Genomic DNA, 20,669 nt, shown 5'->3' on the forward strand with positions numbered 1-20,669 from the left:
TTCCTTGGGATTTCTAAATTTGTTATTAGAATAATATAATATAGTATAGTTATTCTACTCTTCTTGATCTCTTCCTCAGGTATTACTAAATATTTTATAGCTCTACTTTGCTTGACCTATTTCCTTAGGTATTTCTACAAATTCTACATATTTCTACATATCTACAGTATATTACCTCAGAAATATCTAAATATTTAATAGTTCTGGTAATAGAAAATATTGAATCTGTTCTTGGTCTATTTCCTCTGGTATTTCAAAATATAGAATAGCTTGTCTACTCTCCTTAACCTCTTCCTCAGGCATTTCTACACATTGAATAGTTCTTTTACGCTTGTTGGTCTGGAATGGAATAGGACTTTTTTCTAATATGGAATTTTCTACTTTTCTTGACCTTTTCCTTAGGTTTTCCTAATTATTTATACTTTCTACTGTTTCTTCAGGTATTTCTAAACATTGAATAGTTCTTCTGTTTTTCGTGATCTACTTTTTTTAGGTATTTTCTAAATATTGAACAGCTCTACACTTTTTGGTCTATTTCCTCGGATACTTCTTAATACTGAATAGTTCTACTCTTTTTGACATATTTCCTCGATTGTTTGTTGTGTAATTGTAGGAAGCAATGAGAAGGGGTACCGTCATGCCGTCTAAGGGTGACAACAAAATAAGCTGAATGTTTTCCAAGTCCCTTGTTGCATCATGGCCGCACCGCTACCTGTTCACGACCACGCCACACATACCTCGAATCCTGCCGAAAGTAATGGAAAAGTGGATTCTTATGCTTCGCGCGTCACGGTCGATAAACCTGCGGCTAAAATATGGTTGGACTAGCAGGCCGACCAAGCCACCGTTTGCCAAGTCAGCCGGGAAGAGGAACATGCCGACACGAGCCAAACGCAGTTTGCTCCACTATTGAGGGCACCCATGCAAGAAGCTGACCTTCTTCGCGATCGGACTGTAACGAGGCGTCAGTTTTTTTTTTTTCGGAGGGGGAAGAAACAACCTACCTATTACATCCAGCAACTCTGCCCAACGACTGGGGTCACGGATGATGTCGCCATGACATATTCTACATTTATTATACGCACACGCAAAACCAATCGCGTTCGTTTATCGGCAGAGCAACATAAAGCTGTTCTCAAACCAGGCCGAGAGTACGCTGTGTCTTTCCATCCTTCCAACATGCACGGGCATGGCATTTGCAGAATATCAACGACAGAGGATAGTTTTACACTTCTGTTACTGCTTATTAATCATAAATCAGCTTGTAACACTGGCGTACCAGCATTTTCATCGATATTTGTTGACTTATGTGCGTTGCGCTACGCTCTCCCGCGTGTGTTGGCCCCACCCAGCTCATTCGGCTACATTAGTTGGTCTACAACGTGAGAGACCTATAACCGTAGTAGTAGAAAAAGGAAGGTTTGAAAAAAACCAAATCTCCAGCCACGAGCCAGCACCGTACGGATGTTCGGGGTAAAAGCTGGACATTCTTATCGGCAGCCGCAATAAATCGCCCATTTTATTGTATCGTTAATTGCCACCCGGGAAAGTACACGGGCAGTACCCCTTTTTGTAATGGGTGCATCGACGCTCCCGTGCGCTCGTAATGGGTTTTTTGGGCAAGGTGTCGTCGGTGAATAGTCATTTCCAGGCAAAACACGCACACGAAACACACTGCTGTTTTAATCCCTCACCCCCCCCCCCCCCCCCCCCTTCGATTTTCCGCCTGACCGATCGGCCAGATCATCATTCCGTCCGGTAAAGCCGCACGGAACGATCAGACACCCGGGCAGGCGTGATAAATTACCTGCTAATGCTGCGGAAGAATTAGCCCGCCAAACGGGAAACTGCACTTCGCCCAGCACGGTACGATAGCTGCGGATCATGTTTAGCGCGGCGGACAACACGGTTGTCGTGCATCGATTTATGTTCCGAGCGCCACCAATATTGGATTCCGATCGTCTAACATCCGGTTCTGGGTGCTGCGTACCAGCGAGGCGGGGTGTGCTTTTTTATCTTCGCAAACAACACTATGGTTGCGATGGTTAAGTTCGGTTATTCGAACAACATGCAGCACAGGACAGCGCTTCCACCTGCTGTCTGCTGCGTCGTACGTAAATCAGTTTTTTTTTATTCAGAGTTCATCAATTTTACACACAAACGGGTGCTGTTAGTTGATATTGTTTGTAGGCATTTGTGTTCGCTACCTCTTGTTACGTTCATTTTAGTGCCAAAACGAGCCCATTTTAACCATCCATGACCATCACAGGATCACGAAATCCTTGAAGTTGCGCAATGGTGAAAACATTCTCAAGAAAAAAGACTGTTACTGAGACAAAATTTAACTTGGCCCCTATACCTCAAAGTTGTCTCCGTAGTGATAGTACTCAAGGCAAGTTGACTGGCCCTGTGCTTAAACCCCCCAGTACCTCTGGAGGGCGTTCGGGGCAGGATATCTGACTAAAGAGTTCCTAAAAAATCCTTGAGAATTTTACATACCAACATGAAGTCGATGAGGACATACCGAAAATGAGGACAATCCTTGAGAACATCCCAACAGAGGAGAGAACCTTCATAGGACCCACCTTCCAGAAGGAAAGGCCTGTCGAGCAGAAGCCACCACACTCAGGATACGGTTCTATTTACCAAAGCACCTCTCCTCGGGCCTCATAGAACCTCGGTAGTAGGACTTCTGGTAACTATCGAAGACCTTCTTCAGGCTGCACATGTTCCTTTGGCTAGTAATGCCCACAAGTCTGGCTAGCACAATTCCCAAATTGGAGGACTCGATGATTGCATATGGTGAAGGAACTCGATTTAGAGTCCGTGACCGATAAACATCTGTGATTACCTACCCAAAACACTTGTTAAAGTCCCGAACTTGATGTCCGGAATCAACTACCTGTTCCGAACGTCATGCAAAATTCAGCTCAGCACGATGCAATACATCTTCACAGCTACTGGTTACACCAACCGAATCGAGATCTATTTGCCCATATCGGTGGACTCACGAGAACAGAGGCCTACAAGAACGTTTTCACGACTTTTAAGCTCCGTCTCCAAAAAAAAATTCATGCGTAAAGTGCCTATTATGATTCGACCAATTAAACTTAGTTACTTTTAGACAATACTTATTTCTTTTGAAAAACACTCAATATTTTGTATAAGCTTTTGTGATAATGATCGACTAATTCCTGTAACTGTCAACCCTCAATCCGCAATCATTTAATAAATTAATCGAGAAACAAACACAATTATATTTTTATTAACATCCTTTTATTCATCTTACTGTTAAATTTTATTTACATTACCTGCACCTTAAAACATTTCAAAAATTTATTAATAATATTAACAAAGCTTTGCTTTTTATTTTTATAAAGCAACCATCTTCCCTCTTAGCACCATACTGGTCACGTTTAATTGTGCTATAGTCGAAGAAAAGTTTCCTTCCCTGCACTACTTTTCTATTAAAGATGAAAAACATACATTGACTGTAGCACATGGAAATACTTTACATCCTCCAAAAAGAAAAGTAAAATCATGCGAATTTAAAACTTTAGTATGGCAACGTAACACATACAACTCGATACAGCGCAATGTTTTACCTCACCTGGCCTTGCAGGTTAATGACCTGGTTAGAACAAGTTGTTGCATATCTCTAGCAATTATTGGAATGTTCTTCCTAATTTAACAATTCATATTCGTGTACACGGTGGATTCAAAGTAGTTTTTGTTGCTTCATAGCTAGCGGTTCACCCCAGAGGACCCAAATTACCCGTGCTTAATATTTAAATTACCCATTTCTTCTGCATACATTTCTTTATGTAAAAACTTATCTGAATTGTTAATATGCTCACTTTTAATTTTAGATTAGACTGGTGGACCAAAGCTTCAATGTCAATGGAGCATTTAACAAATATTAGACGGATACACAAGTATTATGGCTTTTAAAAACGTTGAAAAAAACCTAATACACTCGTGGTCAATACATTGTACGTTTTGTGAATATTACTTCACTAGACGATAATTCATCTGGCTAGGTTTCTTTTCCGTGAAAAAGTTTCTCAACACCAGCACCTGCCCGATGGCTATCAGCAGGATAGAGACCGTCTCTGCCAGTGACCACAACAAAACACGTTCATTCAGATCTTCAGCTCGCTTCCTCCCTACGAACAAGGAAACGAAAAGTATAGGTTACATTCTAGCAAACACTTGATTTTGCTATCTACAATTACCTTGTGCTTCTCTTAGCCGATGATGGGTTTGATAGTCTAGAATAGCATTCAGCCTTATATGGATGTCTTGGGCCGACGATTCCAGCTGCGTCAGCACCGTCGTATGATCCTCGATACCGGGTAGTGGCTGTTCCTTGCCCACTTGGAAGTCCATATACACGATTTTATGTGAGAAGGTAGAGAACTCATTGCTGAAACATGCAGTATAAACACCGGTGGCCTATTGAAAAGGAAAAATCATCATATATGAGTATTTATAAACGTTGGGAGAACGTATTGCTTCCAAACGTACCGCAGCGTTGAAATGATAGGAATCGAATTGACTTTTTATCTGCCGATAGATAACTTCGCTAGTGGGGTTCTCCAGCGTTACATCGACGTCGTACCTTCCACCGTTAACAACCTGTAAAAAACGGGAAAACAAAATAAAATAAAAAACAACAATTTGTTATGTTACCGACAGTTCAATACCGGTAAAATAAGTGTTCACGCTCACGCTTATTATTCTGGTAAATATTACTACGAAAGAAAATAATCCGTAGATCAAACGTATTTTAGTTGTTTCGCTAAAAAACTTCCACGTACAACATTAGAAGTCTCTGGAACACGTTTGCACTACTAATTTTGCACAATATTCATGACGTGTATTCGACACGGCGTGATTGCTTTACCTGAAACTCCAGCGTCACCGTCTGATTCTTTATCACCTCCTCATGAAAACATTGCCTTGCGTTGTCTGGCAATTCGAATGTAAGTTCAACGCTATTTACCACGATATTTTTACGACAAAGTATTATTAACATAGTAAAAGCTAAACGCAGAACCGGCTGCTGATAGTATTGCCGGCGTGATTTTCTGTCGCTCATTTCCAGCTTTAAATATCACGCACACGGTAGATTGTTTCACTTTTTAATATTTTAAGCACGTAGTGAAACTAGACAGATTGGAATGTACTAACAGAATGTATATTAATCCAACAACTTTGTACAAATGCTATTTTCGTCATTTCCAGTTGAGTTTGTTATTGCGAAGGGCTCCTTGGCCTGCACGTACAGATGTCAACAACATTGACGTTTACAGCCAAGGTATGTATGTATAAGTTCCCTTTTTTGTGTTTATATATTTACTATAATTTTTGTATTTGTTTTTCAAAAGACAAAAACTTAAATAACTAATCATTGATTGTATAACCAAACAACACAGTTTACACAACATAAAGAGTAGAACAAAAGTAATTAAACCATCGAGCGTACATTGCATACATCTTGGCGTAAAATTTAAAAATAAATCGTTACACGCACAACGTGCTCACGAGTTCAAAAGAAAAACTAAAATAGCCCAAGTGTAGTAATTTATTGTACTTTTAAACAATCGGAAAAACTAATTTTAATTAAAAACAAAACATATTTTCACTGTTTCATAATTTTCAATAGACTTTATCAATCATATTCATAATTCATTACAATTGATAACGGTCAGTTTAAACTGCGAAGCAAGACTGTAATCAGAGAAACACATTGTTCCTGCAATGAACGTTTTGATATTTCTACGCCAAGATGTATGCAATGCTCATAGCTCTACAAACAACTGTCTGTACCTAGATTGCATATATTTTGGCGAACAAACTGTGCTGAGTTCAAATAGCTATTCATGCCGGACTGAATCGAATAACTGAATATACAAATAAAAACAAATAAAAAAAAATTAAATTACATTTGAATAGATTTCTTTTCGTTAGCACGGCTTAACCGTATTGACATTCGAATAGATTTTTACTAAAGAGAGACAAAAAAGGGAAACGAAATATAAACAATTGTTCAACCGATACTTTACTCATGCTAACATTCGAGTTACACTGCCTTTAAAACACATACTGAGTAACTCGGGAAATTATTCACTCGCACAAGATGCTTACAGTGGTATTAATAAAGAAACATGTCGTGAGCATGCAATTAATGGCCTCTTATACCTCCAATTGCCTGTAAAATCACCAGCTTACAGCATAACAAAAGAAAAACAATACCAAAAGCAAAGGTAATCTTTAAGCTAGCGTTTGGAAAATCCCTAAACTAATCCTTTTTAAGATCCGAGAGAGTGTGTGTGTGTGGTACTTCCGCTTCATTGGAATTGTTGAGGTTTGTTGTCCCCAACGAAGTCCTGAGGAAGGCTTGAAACACTCTGTCGGATGTTATGTAATTTCCGCTAGCGAAGGATAGAAATCGCCAGCAAAACATCAGAAATCATATGCATCGCATTCGTTTCTTTAAATCCTACCCAGGAGAGTTTGATATTCTCAGATCGCTTAAAACACTGTACGTCCAAGCGTATCCCAATTATCCCAAACGGAAACTCTTTTATCATTCTAAAACTTAATCACACACCTCTCACACACGTAAGAAGTATTCATTCTTGTTAGTTCACTCTCTCTCCCTCTCTCCTAAACAAGCACCGCATGGCTGTATGCGTAACCTGATTCGGTGTAATGTGTTGGAAAGCAAAGCGCAAGTCACGAGATAAGGCAAAACCCCGCTCGAACCAACAAAAAAAAACACACACACACATCCATAGAAGTCCTGCCGTGTTTGGGGGAAAAACCCCGAAAAACCCCCTGTGCTGGCTCGCAGCCCGAGTTTTCCCTCCCGACACGCACCACCGTGTGGGTCGTCCTGCCCAAGAGGCGGTGTATGCGCCGCCGAGCACCCGTTGCCGATAAGCGTCGGCTGAAATGCAGACCACCGACCGAATGAAGACGGGCAGATAAGCAGTTGTAAACCCACGAACGCTTGGTGGTGGTGCAGGTCCGGCGGCATGTGGACGAGCGCTGGGGCAAGGTTTTCCTGCACCTGCCTTGCTGCTAGAACTTCGGCACGGTTGATTAGTACGCATATCGTTTTCTTCTTTTCTTTTTGCGGGGGGGAGAGACGGCATGCACTTGCGCACTTGTGCCGCTGTGAGGCGCGCGCACGTGTTTGTGTTAGTGGTGCACGGTGGTTGCTGTATGCGTGCACTGTGATGATTGTCGGCGACGGCGACGAATTTCCCGTCGCTCAGTGATATTCCTGCACGAAAGCGAATTAGGCAAACGGCTGTGCTGCGGCCTGCGACCCGTTCCGCATCGAAACCAGACGATTGAAGCGTTCGAAAACTGCCGCACATTCCGCACGGCACGCGTCCTGCATGCATTAAGGCGGAACACACCGCCTCGGGGGGCCCCGTTGTTGTGCAGCTACCGAGCCGAGCGAAAGCGTTTTCGGTACAGCGCTACCGTACGGTACGGTGTGTGTGAAATTCCGTAACCCAGCGGAACCAGTGTTGTGACCGCCACCGTGCATGTCCAGTCGGTGCTAGTTTTCACGTGTGCGCAACCAGGTGTACCAGCGACGGTGGCAGATGCGACAGGCCCGACTCCCCCAGAGGACGACGCCGACGGCATCACTGCGTACCGACGGTGGCCGCGCGGAAGAAGAAATGGTGCCACCGCAGAACAACGCCAAGTGGTCGTAATACTCCTGCCCACGCTTCTTCACCCGTTCCACCCAATCAGCCACCCCGATCAAGTTCACCTCCGCGTGCACCGGCTACCATCACCCTCTATCATCCTGAACGGGGCCCGTTTTACGCGGTGAGTATGGCTTGGGATACGAGGCTTGAACGTGTGAACGCGTATGCAAAGCATGTGTCACGTTCCATGCGTTCAACGCTGCTGCGACCCGTGCTCCGGTGCGGTGAACCGACCGAAACAAAAGGATTATAATGCGTTTGATGTGTTCGGGTTAACAGAGAGACACCTCCGGTGTGATTGTTTGTTTGACACTATTGAACTATTTACGGGTCGTTTGACAAAAATACCTACGCCATGTTGTACTACGCCATGATTCCCACTCTCGGACCTGGGAGATATCAGAAGTTCACATCTCCGAATAAAGTAACCAAGATGCTAACAACTTCAAGACGCTTCTGAGGTTTAGCCAAACCTCCTCGTAGACTTCCTATTTACTTTCGCCATCTTCTTATCTAACCGTTACACGATAAAGCGAGTCGCTAGTGTGTAGTTTAAGCAGAAGACGTTCGCCAGTGTACCGTGCCTCCAAAGCCCATCAAGTGATGTTTCCGTGCCACGAAGTGATGTCATATCTTACCCGGAACGTCTCGTAAACGTTCCTTGAGCTCGTTTTCACGCAAGTTGCGGCATTTGCCGTATCGTATGACGAGCCCACCCGCAGATATGACGCATAATCGCAAAAGAAATCAGTTCATCACCCCCCCCAAAAAGACGATCGATGGCGGAAAGACATAAAGCGTGTTCGGGGTGTCTCCAAAGGCTTCGCTTTCGTATCGACCGTTAACTGAATAGAATTTACTTCTTTTTTGTCATGTCTTGGTTATTCTCCAACTTCTTCAACTATTAGGTAATGCCGGGGGAGCATTTGGGGGAGTTATTGGAATTAGTTCTTCCAAGAAGTCCGCGGGGAGGAGCGTTACTCGTTACACGACCTTCAAAGTGTGTTAGACGAAACGCGTAGTGACATCAAACACCGTGGAACATTCCCCTTTATTACTTTTTTTTTGTTCGTTTAGAACGCGCAGCTCGGAATTCCAAACAAATAGACGTCAAAATTGGAATTTTAAAGTAGCTCAGGACATCCACTATCATGGAGAACAGAGGACATTGAATGCTTAAGATTAGTTAAGTTATTAGAATTATTGTTTACAATATTATATTACTCGGACTAGGATTTGGGCAACGCTTTGTATGAAACGTCATCAAAGTTCGTCCACTTTCTGTTTCAGATGCCTGGTATAGTAGTGTTTCAGCGAAGATGGTCTGTCGGTTCAGACGATCTCGTAGTTCCTGGCCTATTCCTACTTGTTATTCATTTCATTTGGTAAGCAATTGCTTCAATTATAAGGTACGAGTGTCTTACTTACGCCACACCACACTTCTTCCAGGCTCGTCGTGCTGATGGTAATGACGCTAACGTTTCATTTCGATCGCACGGAGAATTGTGTTCTGCAGCTCTGGTACTTCCAGATTGGATACATGGTACTGCTTGCAGGTGAGATCTCTTTGATGACCTTCTTCCGATCCCGATTGTTGCATCCGGCGGCTTCAAACCCTTTTTTTTTTTTTGTTGGCAGTGTGCATGTGCCTGGAACTCTCCATCTGTGTGGTATCGATGCGTGGCAGCATCCTGGACACCGAGCCGAGGGCGTCGATGCAGTACCTGCTGTACGGCCGCGTACTGTTGATGCTGATCGATCTCGGCCTGCTCACGGTGGGCATCACCTGGTTAAGGGATAACTATGCCACCTGTCCGGCGGCGGAACCGAAAGAGGTGATGTTGGCCGCGATTGCCTGTAACCTGTTCGTCATCCTCAGCATGATTACCACCGTCTGGTGCACGTTTGACCCGGCCGGCCGGTCCTGGGTGAAGATGAAGAAGTACCAACGTTCGATGCGCGAGTCCGAATCACGGTTCAACTACAAGCGCAGCGGTAGCCGCAGCCGGAACTGGCGACAGCGCAAAGTGATCCGGGCGTATCAGGACAGCTGGGATCATCGGTGTCGGTTGCTGTTCTGCTGCATGGGTAACAGCGATCGCAGTCGCAACTCCTTTACCGATATTGCCCGCCTGCTGAGTGATTTTTTTCGCGACCTGGACGTGGTACCGTCGGACGTGGTGGCCGGATTGGTGTTGCTGCGGAAGTTCCAAAAGCTGGAGCGTGAAGTTATCGTGCGACAGGTGACGATTGCCTTGCAGACAGCAGAGTGGCGTGCGAGTTTTAACGATTCCATTCTATGCTACTATTATTCCAGCAAAAGAACGGAACGCACAAGTTTCTGTCCGGTGTACCCATCAACGCTGGTACACAGTTCCTGGCACTGAACGATTCCAGAGATTATGATCATTTTCAGGTGAGCTCCTATTGGGCGGCTCAAGAAATGATACCCTTTCATGTCGATTTCCCTTACTTGCAGACTGTTATTCGGTACATGTACTTTGCGCAAGGTGCGTACGGTTGGCCCATGTATCTCATGAGCCATTCGAGCACCGGCGTGTGTCAATTGGCTTCCGAGTTGCGATACTGTTTTTGCCGGCGAAATACAGTGGACGTGGTGGACGACAACTGTTGCTTCTGTAATTACGCCGCGCTCAAAAAGATGCTTGAACTGGGCGAGGTAATCGTAGCCGGCATAGCCGTTAACGCCTCTGTACGTTTACTTTACCACCACATCAATACTCTCTCGCCCATAAAGGTTGAAGTTATTTATGCTACATATCATGTTGATATCGCCGAAACACCGTTCTTCGTTGCGATCGATTACAACTACAATAAAATCGTCATCAGTATCCGCGGTACGCTCAGCATGAAGGATGTGCTGACGGATTTGAATGCCGAGGGCGAACCGTTACCACTGAACCCACCGAGGGAGGATTGGCTCGGCCACAAGGGTATGGTGCAGGCGGCGATCTACATCAAACAGAAGCTGGAGGAGGAAAATCTTATCCAACGTGCCCTTAAACACAATCCTGCCCGGGGTACGCACGGTTTCGGGTTAATATTGGTAGGTCATTCGCTCGGTGCCGGTACCGCGTCCATACTGGCAATCCTGATGAAGCAGCAGTACGATGTGTTGCACTGTTACAGCTACTCCCCACCGGGTGGGTTATTAAGGTAAACCACGTTCCATTTTCAAATTTCCGGTATACTATCCGGTTACAGCATCGTCTCCTTATTTTCTCACCAGTATGCCTGCGGTAGAGTATAGCAAATCGTTCATCACCTCGGTGGTGGTTGGTAAAGATGTCGTGCCACGAATAGGGCTCTACCAGATGGAAGCACTGAGGGCCGACCTGATCAACGCAATCCAGCGTAGCATCGATCCGAAATGGAAAACGATCGCGTGTTCCGCGATCTGTTGCTGCTGCGGACCGGAACCGACATCCGTCATGATGATGTCGACAAAGGATTCTAACGTGCAGCGTTATAAGCAGGAACGCAACAGTGCGCGTCAAAGCACGGTACACCCGAATGATAATTCTATCGCACTAACACTGCATCATCCACTCTATCCACCTGGTCGCATCATACATATCGTACGACACCATCCAATCCAAGAGGAGTAAGTATCGTCCGCTATAAATTGTCCGTTTATAGCCGTACCCACTGGAGAACCGAACTGAAATTCGAAACTGTGCTGTAATTTAATAACCGTTCTGTGTTTGTAACTACAATTCTAATCGCACCAGACAAATGCTGAAAAAACGAGACCCAGTGTATCAAGCTATTTGGGCAGACAATAAGGATTTCGATGAGGTACTCATTTCGCCCGTCATGATTCAAGATCACATGCCCGATACTGTGCTGGCAGCACTAGAGAAGGTAAGAAACATTTACGTGGCGCATTTTGCGTTTTTTTTTTCTTCACAGTTTTAAATTCCGTTTATTTTCGCCGCTTTCTCGGCATATCGCTTTGAAACACATGCAAATCAGCCGGAATACAACAACAGTTTTGCTCGCACTGGTTTGCAGCCGTGCCGTGTAACGTTAATGTTATTTGCGACCAGCTCCACGATGTACTCTTTGTCGCTCAAATCAATACCAATCTTGGACGCCTCACGCCGGATGCAATACTCCAACTCGTTTCTACCCAGGCGGGCAAAATTGATGAGCCGTGCCTCGGGAATTGTTTCCCTAATCGTATCGTTTTGTAGATTATCTGCCGTTCCTTTGAATATGAACAGTGCCTGCAGTATCAAATGATGCAATTTGCTCAAGGCACGCAGCCGGTCGCTCACTTTCTTCACGAACGGCATATCCGTAGGGTTTACGTAATCGAACACTAGCATATAGTAGGTGCATTTGCCGTGAAAGAATGTTTCCTGTTGCATCTTAAACACGGCCGTCTTAAATGCTGCGTAGCGTTGTTTCTCATCGTTCAACTTCGTACCCGACACGTGCAAAACATTCCTCGGGTATGGGTAATGTTCTGCGATGATGTTGGCCGTGAAACTTTTACCCACACCAGTTGCTCCTACAAATAATGCGCAGCTGTATGAAGAATTTCCTATTTGTTGAAACCAATCGTCCAGTTCTACGTGTAAATGCTGCTGCCCAGTAACATTACCGACGATTGCTTCCACGGTTGGTGCGAAGTCAGCACGACGTTTCGTACAAAGATCGTTGGATAGTCGGGACAATCGTTCGTACGCCTTATAATAATTGGCTTTCAAATGTTCGCCAAACTCTTTGGTACTGCTCAGAAAAACAATGAAAGCACCGATACAAAATGCAAACAGCAGTAGTTTAAGGAACAGCCACACTGTAGAGGTTTTTCTGTTAGTGCGTATCAGGCACTTTGGATCTTGACGATCTCTTGTGGCACGTGAAGCATTTAGATTACGAATTCTGTTGGCATTGCGGGACCGTATTTTAATCGTAGTTAAATTCTTAATATTATCATCCGGTACTTCATCAACATCCATGGCTTCCACTTCTGGATACATCTGAAAAAGAAAAACAAAAGAACATCTATTGTTACTCTGCTGTATACATGTATTATTATTATAAATTAAACCTAGTATATTGGTAAATGTCAGGTTTTAACTTTGTGTTGCATCAATTTAAAAAAAAAAACAACTTGCAGGTCGTCGCATCTATCGGACCCCAGAAACCGAATCGGCAATTCACTAGCCCTCCGCTTATTTCCACGGACATTGAGGAAGGTCCGAGGGCCGCAGGAGAACAGTCAACCGTAAGCCAAACACTTCAACCAAATCTCGCTTCACCTGTCGCACAACATAAGATCTGTCTGGAAACTTCTTTTACCAATATGCAATTGCTACAGCTACAACGCGGCGAGTCCCTGCACGCACCGGCACACGAGCAGCAGCACATCGATATTTCAAAGCCGTCTTCGATCGCGGACAGTGTGGTTGGACAGCATAGCGCCCTGTCCAGCCTAGTCGAGGATAGCGGAATTCCTAAGAGCATCTCAGGGCCGAGCGAAGTAACAACTGTGATTTTAGCGGAAGTACAAAGCGCGGTTGCACCGGCAATGGCAACCGTAACCCGTGTTCCTTCGGTTACCAGCGGTAACGCCGCCAAGACGTTAAATTTTATCGCCTCAGCTAATCCTACGCGGAACGATATGTACCTCATGTTTCAACCTGCCGCACCCGGCGGCACTGCGGCGTACCGGGCGGACAACCTGTCACTTGGCATCACACGCCGAAACTCCTACGAGGTGCAGAAGATCGATCTAATACACGACGATTGGTTCGGGATGGCGCCGCTTGCTAGCCCGGAAAGTTTGTCGGAACTGTCCAGCATAAGCTCGCGGGCGAGCATCTCGGCCTGCATGACGGGCGGCGTGGACAAAGGGTTAGACAACGGCAAGGAGCCACGGCCGATGCGAGTAGGCGAGCGGAACGACTTGCAAGCGGTGGAATCGCAGCTGCACACGCCGAAAGTGTTGCGTCGTACACCGAAGGTGAGCGGCAATTTGTCGACCTGCGCCGAAGATGCGCGTACCGTTTACCAGTACAAGCGGATGGGAAAGATATTCGTCCTAAATCAACCTTCGTCCGATTCGAGCACCACCCTTGAGAGTTACGACCAGGAGCAGGCTGTAAATACAATGGAAGAGAACGGTGTACTAGCAACAATCAGTGAGAAGGGCACTCTGCCGCTTGCTACGAACGGTAATCAAAATATTCTGGTGCAGGATGATCTGAATGAACACGCTGCGGGGGAAAGGCGAGCGTTTGGTAATGTCAGTGATAGCGCAACACGGTGCAGCTCGAGCTGCCCGACCTGTCCATGCCGAAGCATATCGAATGGAAAGTGCTGCCAGAAGTTTAACCACCGAGAATGTTACAATTATAAGTACACGTCATTCAACATTTTCAAGTTTAGCAAACCCAGCGAGGTTGCCAGTGGCAATGCTTTCATCAACAAAGGCCTCCACCAGCAGCACGACAAGAATGCTGGCCCAAGCTCTTGGCCGCAACACGACCGGTGTGCAGCACCGACACAAGCAGGAAACGAGGACAATAATAATGTTTACCCGATCCATACTGTTCCCGCTTTGCCATCACCGCCGGTTAAGGCCGGACTGCTCGAGTCACACTTTCCCGTTTTTTATAGCAAAAACGGCAATAATGACAACGCACGACCATCTCACGTCCAAACAGCACGGCCAGGTGCTTTACCACCGGCCAAATCCGTTAAACCGATTACACCGATAAAGCTGGCAGGTGCGCAAGAACCGCTCGCCACAGCTATAGAGATACGAACCGAAACCTTCCCGTTACTGGTGAACCTGGCTGACCATTCGTCACCAAACACGAGCGGCTTTGGGCGCAGGAAAAACACGGTGCATCCAACCGAGCGGCACATTATAGCGGTGGACGGGTTTAATCCTGCCGGCACGGAAGCAGTCGAGTCACGTTGCTCACCGGCGAGTTCCTGCGCCTCTCTCACCACCGGCAACAAGCACATCCAGCAAGCGCGCAAAAACGAGAGCAACGTTTAGGTATGCGAATCGTAACCAGTTACATTCACTTTACTTCTAACAGTGAGTAGTGATATTAAATTACCTCCAGGTTCAATAGCCATGCTTTTGGTTGATTTCATACGAGCTCTCTTTTTAATTTAGTGACATTTTGCTCAACGGACCAAGTGGGACCGATACAGTGTGCCAAACAAAAAAAAAACCGTAGGCCTGTGATGCTCGTTATGTATTCCATTTTGCTGCAGCACGTAGCCCCGATACCGATCTCTGGGTCTGGTTGCGGTGTTTAAGAAATATCTTAAAATTACTCTCAAATGATCGTATCTCATTGCTTAGGTGTTCACTAAACGCTAATCGAATAGTAGGGATATATCCCAATTTGTGAATTGTGAATGTCAATTTTACTATACACAACACAATGTACGTGGATGCATGACCCTTGGGAGGTGTATCCAAATGGAAGGAGAAGGTAGCATAAAACTAGACGATTGATTGAGAATTGAATTTATAGAATGTGTATTGAAGAGTAATTACAAAACAAATGAATAACATTGTAAAAAACAAAACAAAAATAATAAAACAGTCGGAGAGCAGAGCCATTACTAATTAGATTTAAACAAAACAATTGTTGTAGCGTAAATGATAAACAAATAATTCTAATGTTAGATGGATGAAAAACAAGGGTAATATATTCTAAATTTACGATCTTAATCAATGGCAAAAGAGAATATGTGTATTAGAGAGCAAAACAAAATTACATTAAAGAAACAAACAATTAAAAGAAATTAAATTAAAAACGAGCATTCAAAACTAAAAACGATCATGCTAAACAACTATTTCCATTTCTTTTATCTAATCAAATTTAAACCTGAGATATTACTAAAAAAACAACCCCACAATAGTGCAAAGCAAGTTATTCATTTTGTTTTTGATAATAGTACGGCCACTTTCTTGCCAATCCCCCCAATATCCCGAATAGTTAAAAATAGGCCAGCTGGCATATTTTGGACCGGTTTACAAACAATAGACAATTACCGTACGTTATAAATGACTCCGTTCGTGCAAAATGATTCTACACTAGCCTATCGACAATGGTATTGTGTTACTAGATGATGATAACGTATCTATTGATATTTTGAATAAAATCGAATTTTGTATTTGCAAATTATCTTCGTTCCTTCGATGTTAATGTTGTTCGTTAATGTACGGCAATAACAAGCCACAATTTAATTTACCACTTCTTGATGTCCGGTATGATCCGGTAGTGATCAAACAAAACCACAAACATGAAACATTCATCAATTACAGTAAATATCGTAAAGTTATCGTGTTGGAGAAGTGTTCACATACCTTTTAGTTACGCAGGATAAGATGTTTGGGCACAGCGACAGCAATCGTAAAGTTCTTGCGCACTAAGAACACAAGCGTAGTTGCTTCCAATCTAACTAATCAGTTGTAAAGTGTGCAAGTACTACACTTTCCAATTCCCGTATCGTAACTGGAAGGAAAAATCAAACGTTAAGCTACTGGCTCACCGTACAGCTGGGTTACCTATGGTGCAAAAACGAGCGTATTTTACCAAAGTTGCCTTCCGGTTTCCGGATTGATGCTTTCAATTAGAAGCGGTGCAACGTTCGATGTTTCGATGCTAGACTATAAGCAGAGCTAGAAGAAAGTAATGAATTGATGGAGTGTTCATAATTATGGTGAAATAGTGTTTTGCTAGCTAGATAACTGTTCCCAATGTGTTCGAAAGATTTACCTGATTGTAACTTTCTGTTGTGCAATTAGGCGCGGATATGTATCTTTACTTACACTGTATATCAATTGCAACGTGTTTTCCGAATAATCCAATAGGTAAAGTATAGATATTTCCATGGAAAAGTTAAGATTGCCGCGGAGGTCAGCTACATTCCGGCTTGTTCCAGAGCCTGCAAAAGTTGTTGACAGTTTATTTTGATTTCGAGTTTGACTTTTCAAAGCACCAAAGTGTGTACAGAACAGGTCGGGCATCTTGCCTGAATTTGGTTTTCTCCACTCCGAAGGATCGAAATTCGTCAACGTGGGATTTTTTGAATACCTGTACGTGTAGTGTGTAGTATGTGTAGTGTACTTTTTCTATGTTTCATACATATCAGGATCCTGCAGGAAAACTATCAATCCATCCCGCCAAAAATCCATCATCAACGGTATTTTCCTCATCAGCTGATTCAATTCTTTCGGGAAGTTTTCTGCTTATTCCAGCTGTCATTTTCGAGAAACCTCCGCTACATTTACCTTGCTCTCTTCTTGCTGACAGGTTTACAACTGTCATCGAAAGTTTGTTTTTATTGCGTTCAATGCAGAACAATTGGAAAATACGAAAAATAATAAAATTTCACTCTTCATAACTTCAATCAACACAGATTATCTCAATTCCCTGACCGCAGGATGTTATAGAGTGGACAAAAATTTATCCATGTAACATATAAGCAAATAGGTATATCTTCCAGTGTAACCCTCGGACCCGATATTTATATTCTTCATTTGCCTAGGTAAATCACCATTCCGACGGAACTCAGATCCAAGGTCAAGCAGCGCAGCGGCCAATAAACAAATCCTATGCTAGAAAATTTTATCAACAGATTAGAGCAGCAGTGAACGAAAATGGTTTGTGTGCCGTGCTTCATCGTGCCCGTTCTGCTCTACCTTTGGCATAAGTTCGTCCAACCTATTCTGCTGAAATATTGGAATCCGTGGGAAAAGAAAGACGAACATGGAAACGTTATTAAGACCGAACCGAAAAATCCGTTCGATTGTAGCGGTGGAGTGTGTCGGTTTGCGGGCAAAAAATCAACCGTCGTGGAAAACTCCGATGCAGCTGTTAAAACTACCAACGAAACACCCGTCGATCCAGACGAAACGAGCAAGAAAACTCTTTGAACTATCGCATTTGTATCCGCCAGTTGATTTGCAATAACCATTGGGGTTGGAAGATAAAAATAAACGCTAAATGCTAGTATAGAGTCCAAACACGTGCTATTCGTCAGGCAGTAATGCAATCTCTTTTCATCTAAAGAACATCTGGATAAACTTCTGGACTTCAAAGCATTTCCCTGCTTCAAATATGTGAATGTAATAACACAAGCAAATGAAAGGCTCTTTACTCTGATGTTCTGTGGAGTAACAAGCCGGAAAGAAACATTCCTACCGTCATTAATTTCTTACCGGGACCCTTTTGTTCTCTCGTACTGCACAGTGCATCTTGCTATCCGGCAGTACATTCGTTTATTGTTTGTTGCCACCATATGTGTCTGCACATGTGTGTGAGTGGGTCTGTTTCAACTTGTGAGTGGGTGTGTACGTGACATACATCGTTGGTTCGTGGCTGATTCCCTGATATAGAGCTCGTCCAGCTCCATCATCATGTTTGATCATATAATGTGAGATAAGATGTATCATCATTCAAATTAGATACATTGTCCCTTTTTTGTCTTAATGAAGATCTATAAAAAAAAACATTAAATTCATACATAGCCAGTACAATGCATGAAGAACCTCACGGAAGCGCCATCTATCGTCCATCCCGAGACACAAACCAAGGTAATTAGATGTGCTGTCGTACAGCTCACGGGGTGCGTATGGTTTAGCAGGCGTTGCAACGTACACCAACACATACGCAGGCGCAGACGCGGCGTCTTTTACACCAAAAACCCACACACACGCACACAGCATCTCCAGGCGAAAAGACAGCATCATCGAAGAAAGCCGCTCATTGTCGAAACAGAAGTCGTAGCGGATGGAGTCCACCTCCGGTCGTCTTGAGAACAGCAGCCAACAGCCAGGAAAGCAGCAGCAAAAGAAAACCCTCCAAGCCCGCTCGGCTTATTGTGCGTAGTGTGTAGTGTACCGTGGTCCGTGATTCAGTTATCCGGTTTTCACTGTTGCCATTGTTCAAAGAGGCTGGGACACACAGGTGCAGAAAGAACACAAACCGGCCCGCTGGGAAGTGAAAACCCTCTAGCCAAGAACCAATCTGCAATCAAGCGAAATCGAAGCGGCCGGCATATCTAGCGAAGGATTAAAATAAAGGTAAGCGTATGCTTCTTAATTTCCAGTCCAGGGCATTAGGTTTGGAATTAAACCATTAGTGAAATGACTCATGAGCTAGTCCAATGAAAAATTTCGTGAAACGGCTAGTGTAATGGAGCAAAAAATATATATGTTAGGACATACAAAACCCCATTATTCCTAGCATTGCACCCCCAGAAAGTGGATGGCTAAGTAGGTCCCAATTTTCCATTTGCAAGTACTCCCTCGCTGGCCAAGCCTTTTCCAGTTCGGGGTTTCAGTTACCATTTGCAATAGTGCATAGAAACCAAATCATCTGCCGCAGAGCTTGCTGTGTGCGCTCTGAGGTGAACGAGATGGTTCTATAGGTAGAGCCTACTATGTACGTGCAGTAAAGAAGTCGTGATGTCAGCCTCTCGCCCAAGCACGGCTTCACCGAGCACGGATGGGAAAAAGTTGAAGAAAACACGCGCAAAAAAAGGGTTCCGCCCTATACACCGGCCGGTTTCCCTTTTTTTTTTTTTTTTGGCGGAGATATATTGGTGAGGAAAAACGAAAACATTTTCCCTCTCGCCTCTCGGTTTTTTTTTTGCCCTCCAGTCCCTTCGGGGAAACTGGGAGGTTCTTTCCTTTAAGAAACACACAGAAAGTATGCTAGCTGTACGACATAGCCGTAAAAGCTAAAGTTGGGTTTGGTTGCATTATGCGCTTCGCTACAAAATCGTACATTATCTTGAAAATATTGTGAGTAAGGCGCGTCCCATTTCCAGTTGATAAATGCGTGAAAGCGAGTACGAAACTGTGCGCGAGCGAGCGAATAAGACAAAAAGGAGCTTAACACTTGTCGTCTATATCGATAAAAAAAAAACAACTGAGAGCAGAGCCCTACACAGCCAACACAAAGCTACACGTTCGAACCGTCTTCTTAAAGCCCAATTTCGTTTCAAGTGCTTCTACTTGCTGCTCCAAACCAAACGAACGAATGGTGTGTACTGTAATCGTCACAATGCGTCCATTCATTATCGAAATCTTCGAAAACTCCTCGTCCATTCTTGAGGAAAGAATTAGTGATTATAATATTTTGGTGTGTGTTGTTGCGCTCAATAGCTGTCACAAGCCAATTTCTTTGTGCGGGAAGCAAAGTCTTCCTCTCGTTTCCGTGCGTTCGCTGCACGATTCGATCCGTCTCGGATGATTAGATATCACGCATAGTTTCGCCGTCCCGCTTCCGCTGCAACGCGAACGCGCTGTGCCTATTGTAGGTGGCATAACGATGATGCAGCCAAAAGGAACCGGTGCGGACGTGAGGCCTACGGCGGTAGGTTGCTAGGCGGAAATGTGTGTGCATATGTAGTTTGATATCCTCGCCACCGTTCCAGCCCGCACGGTTGGATTCGGCGCACGCGCTACGCAAAAAAACCTAAGGAAAAGGGTCACTGCTTTGCTTCCAGTGAGCAAGGGCGGGATGAAGCTTCCCACTGGTGACACACAACGATGTTTCTTAATGGTACTTACACACTCACACACACACAACCGTAGGTTCGCACACAGTTGCCATACTCGCAATGTTTGCTTTGTTTTTTTTTTCTCTTGCGGTTCGCGTCTTTTTCCCCTTGTTTCTCCAAAATGATAACGTATGGCTGGTCGCAAGCAGCCGGAAGGACAGCGAAGATTCATACCCTCGTTGTGTGAAATACCTTCAGGAAGTCGAGAGCGCGTCCGGCGGACCCGTGAGAGGTTACTTCCTTGAGCAAACGTTCCTAAGTGACTGTTTCTCGTTGCAGCAAACCGTCTCCGCACTACACACCGAGGAAGACTTGTGACAAGACCTGGTTTTGTGACGATCAACAAACCCCCCGCAAAAC

The 20,669-nt window shown here is 44.3% G+C and overlaps 3 protein-coding genes across 3 annotated transcripts; 2 read left to right on the forward strand and 1 right to left on the reverse strand.

Annotated features, from left to right (window-relative positions):
* Positions 1 to 4,008: 4,008 nt before the first annotated feature.
* On the reverse strand, positions 4,009 to 5,101 carry LOC128707452 (transmembrane emp24 domain-containing protein 3-like). The gene is made up of 4 exons (XM_053802407.1): positions 4,907 to 5,101; positions 4,528 to 4,638; positions 4,236 to 4,455; positions 4,009 to 4,166 (listed from the first exon to the last, which is right to left on the reverse strand). The coding sequence occupies exons 1-4, from the start codon at positions 5,099 to 5,101 to the stop codon at positions 4,009 to 4,011; spliced, it is 684 nt and encodes a 227-aa protein (XP_053658382.1).
* Positions 5,102 to 9,026: 3,925 nt separating this feature from the next.
* Positions 9,027 to 14,775, forward strand: LOC128714566 (diacylglycerol lipase-alpha). Its single transcript, XM_053809444.1, has 9 exons — positions 9,027 to 9,121; positions 9,186 to 9,292; positions 9,375 to 9,979; positions 10,054 to 10,152; positions 10,216 to 10,416; positions 10,495 to 10,913; positions 10,987 to 11,361; positions 11,489 to 11,621; positions 12,886 to 14,775. The coding sequence occupies exons 1-9, from the start codon at positions 9,027 to 9,029 to the stop codon at positions 14,773 to 14,775; spliced, it is 3,924 nt and encodes a 1,307-aa protein (XP_053665419.1).
* Positions 14,776 to 17,400: 2,625 nt separating this feature from the next.
* LOC128711428 (UPF0729 protein AGAP000931) lies at positions 17,401 to 17,676 on the forward strand. Its single transcript, XM_053806308.1, has one exon. It carries the CDS (start codon positions 17,401 to 17,403, stop codon positions 17,674 to 17,676), a length of 276 nt encoding a protein of 91 aa, XP_053662283.1.
* The last annotated feature ends 2,993 nt before the right edge of the window (positions 17,677 to 20,669 follow it).

This window comes from Anopheles marshallii, chromosome X, assembly GCF_943734725.1.
Source record: "Anopheles marshallii chromosome X, idAnoMarsDA_429_01, whole genome shotgun sequence".
Classification (NCBI taxonomy): Eukaryota; Metazoa; Arthropoda; class Insecta; order Diptera; family Culicidae; genus Anopheles; species Anopheles marshallii.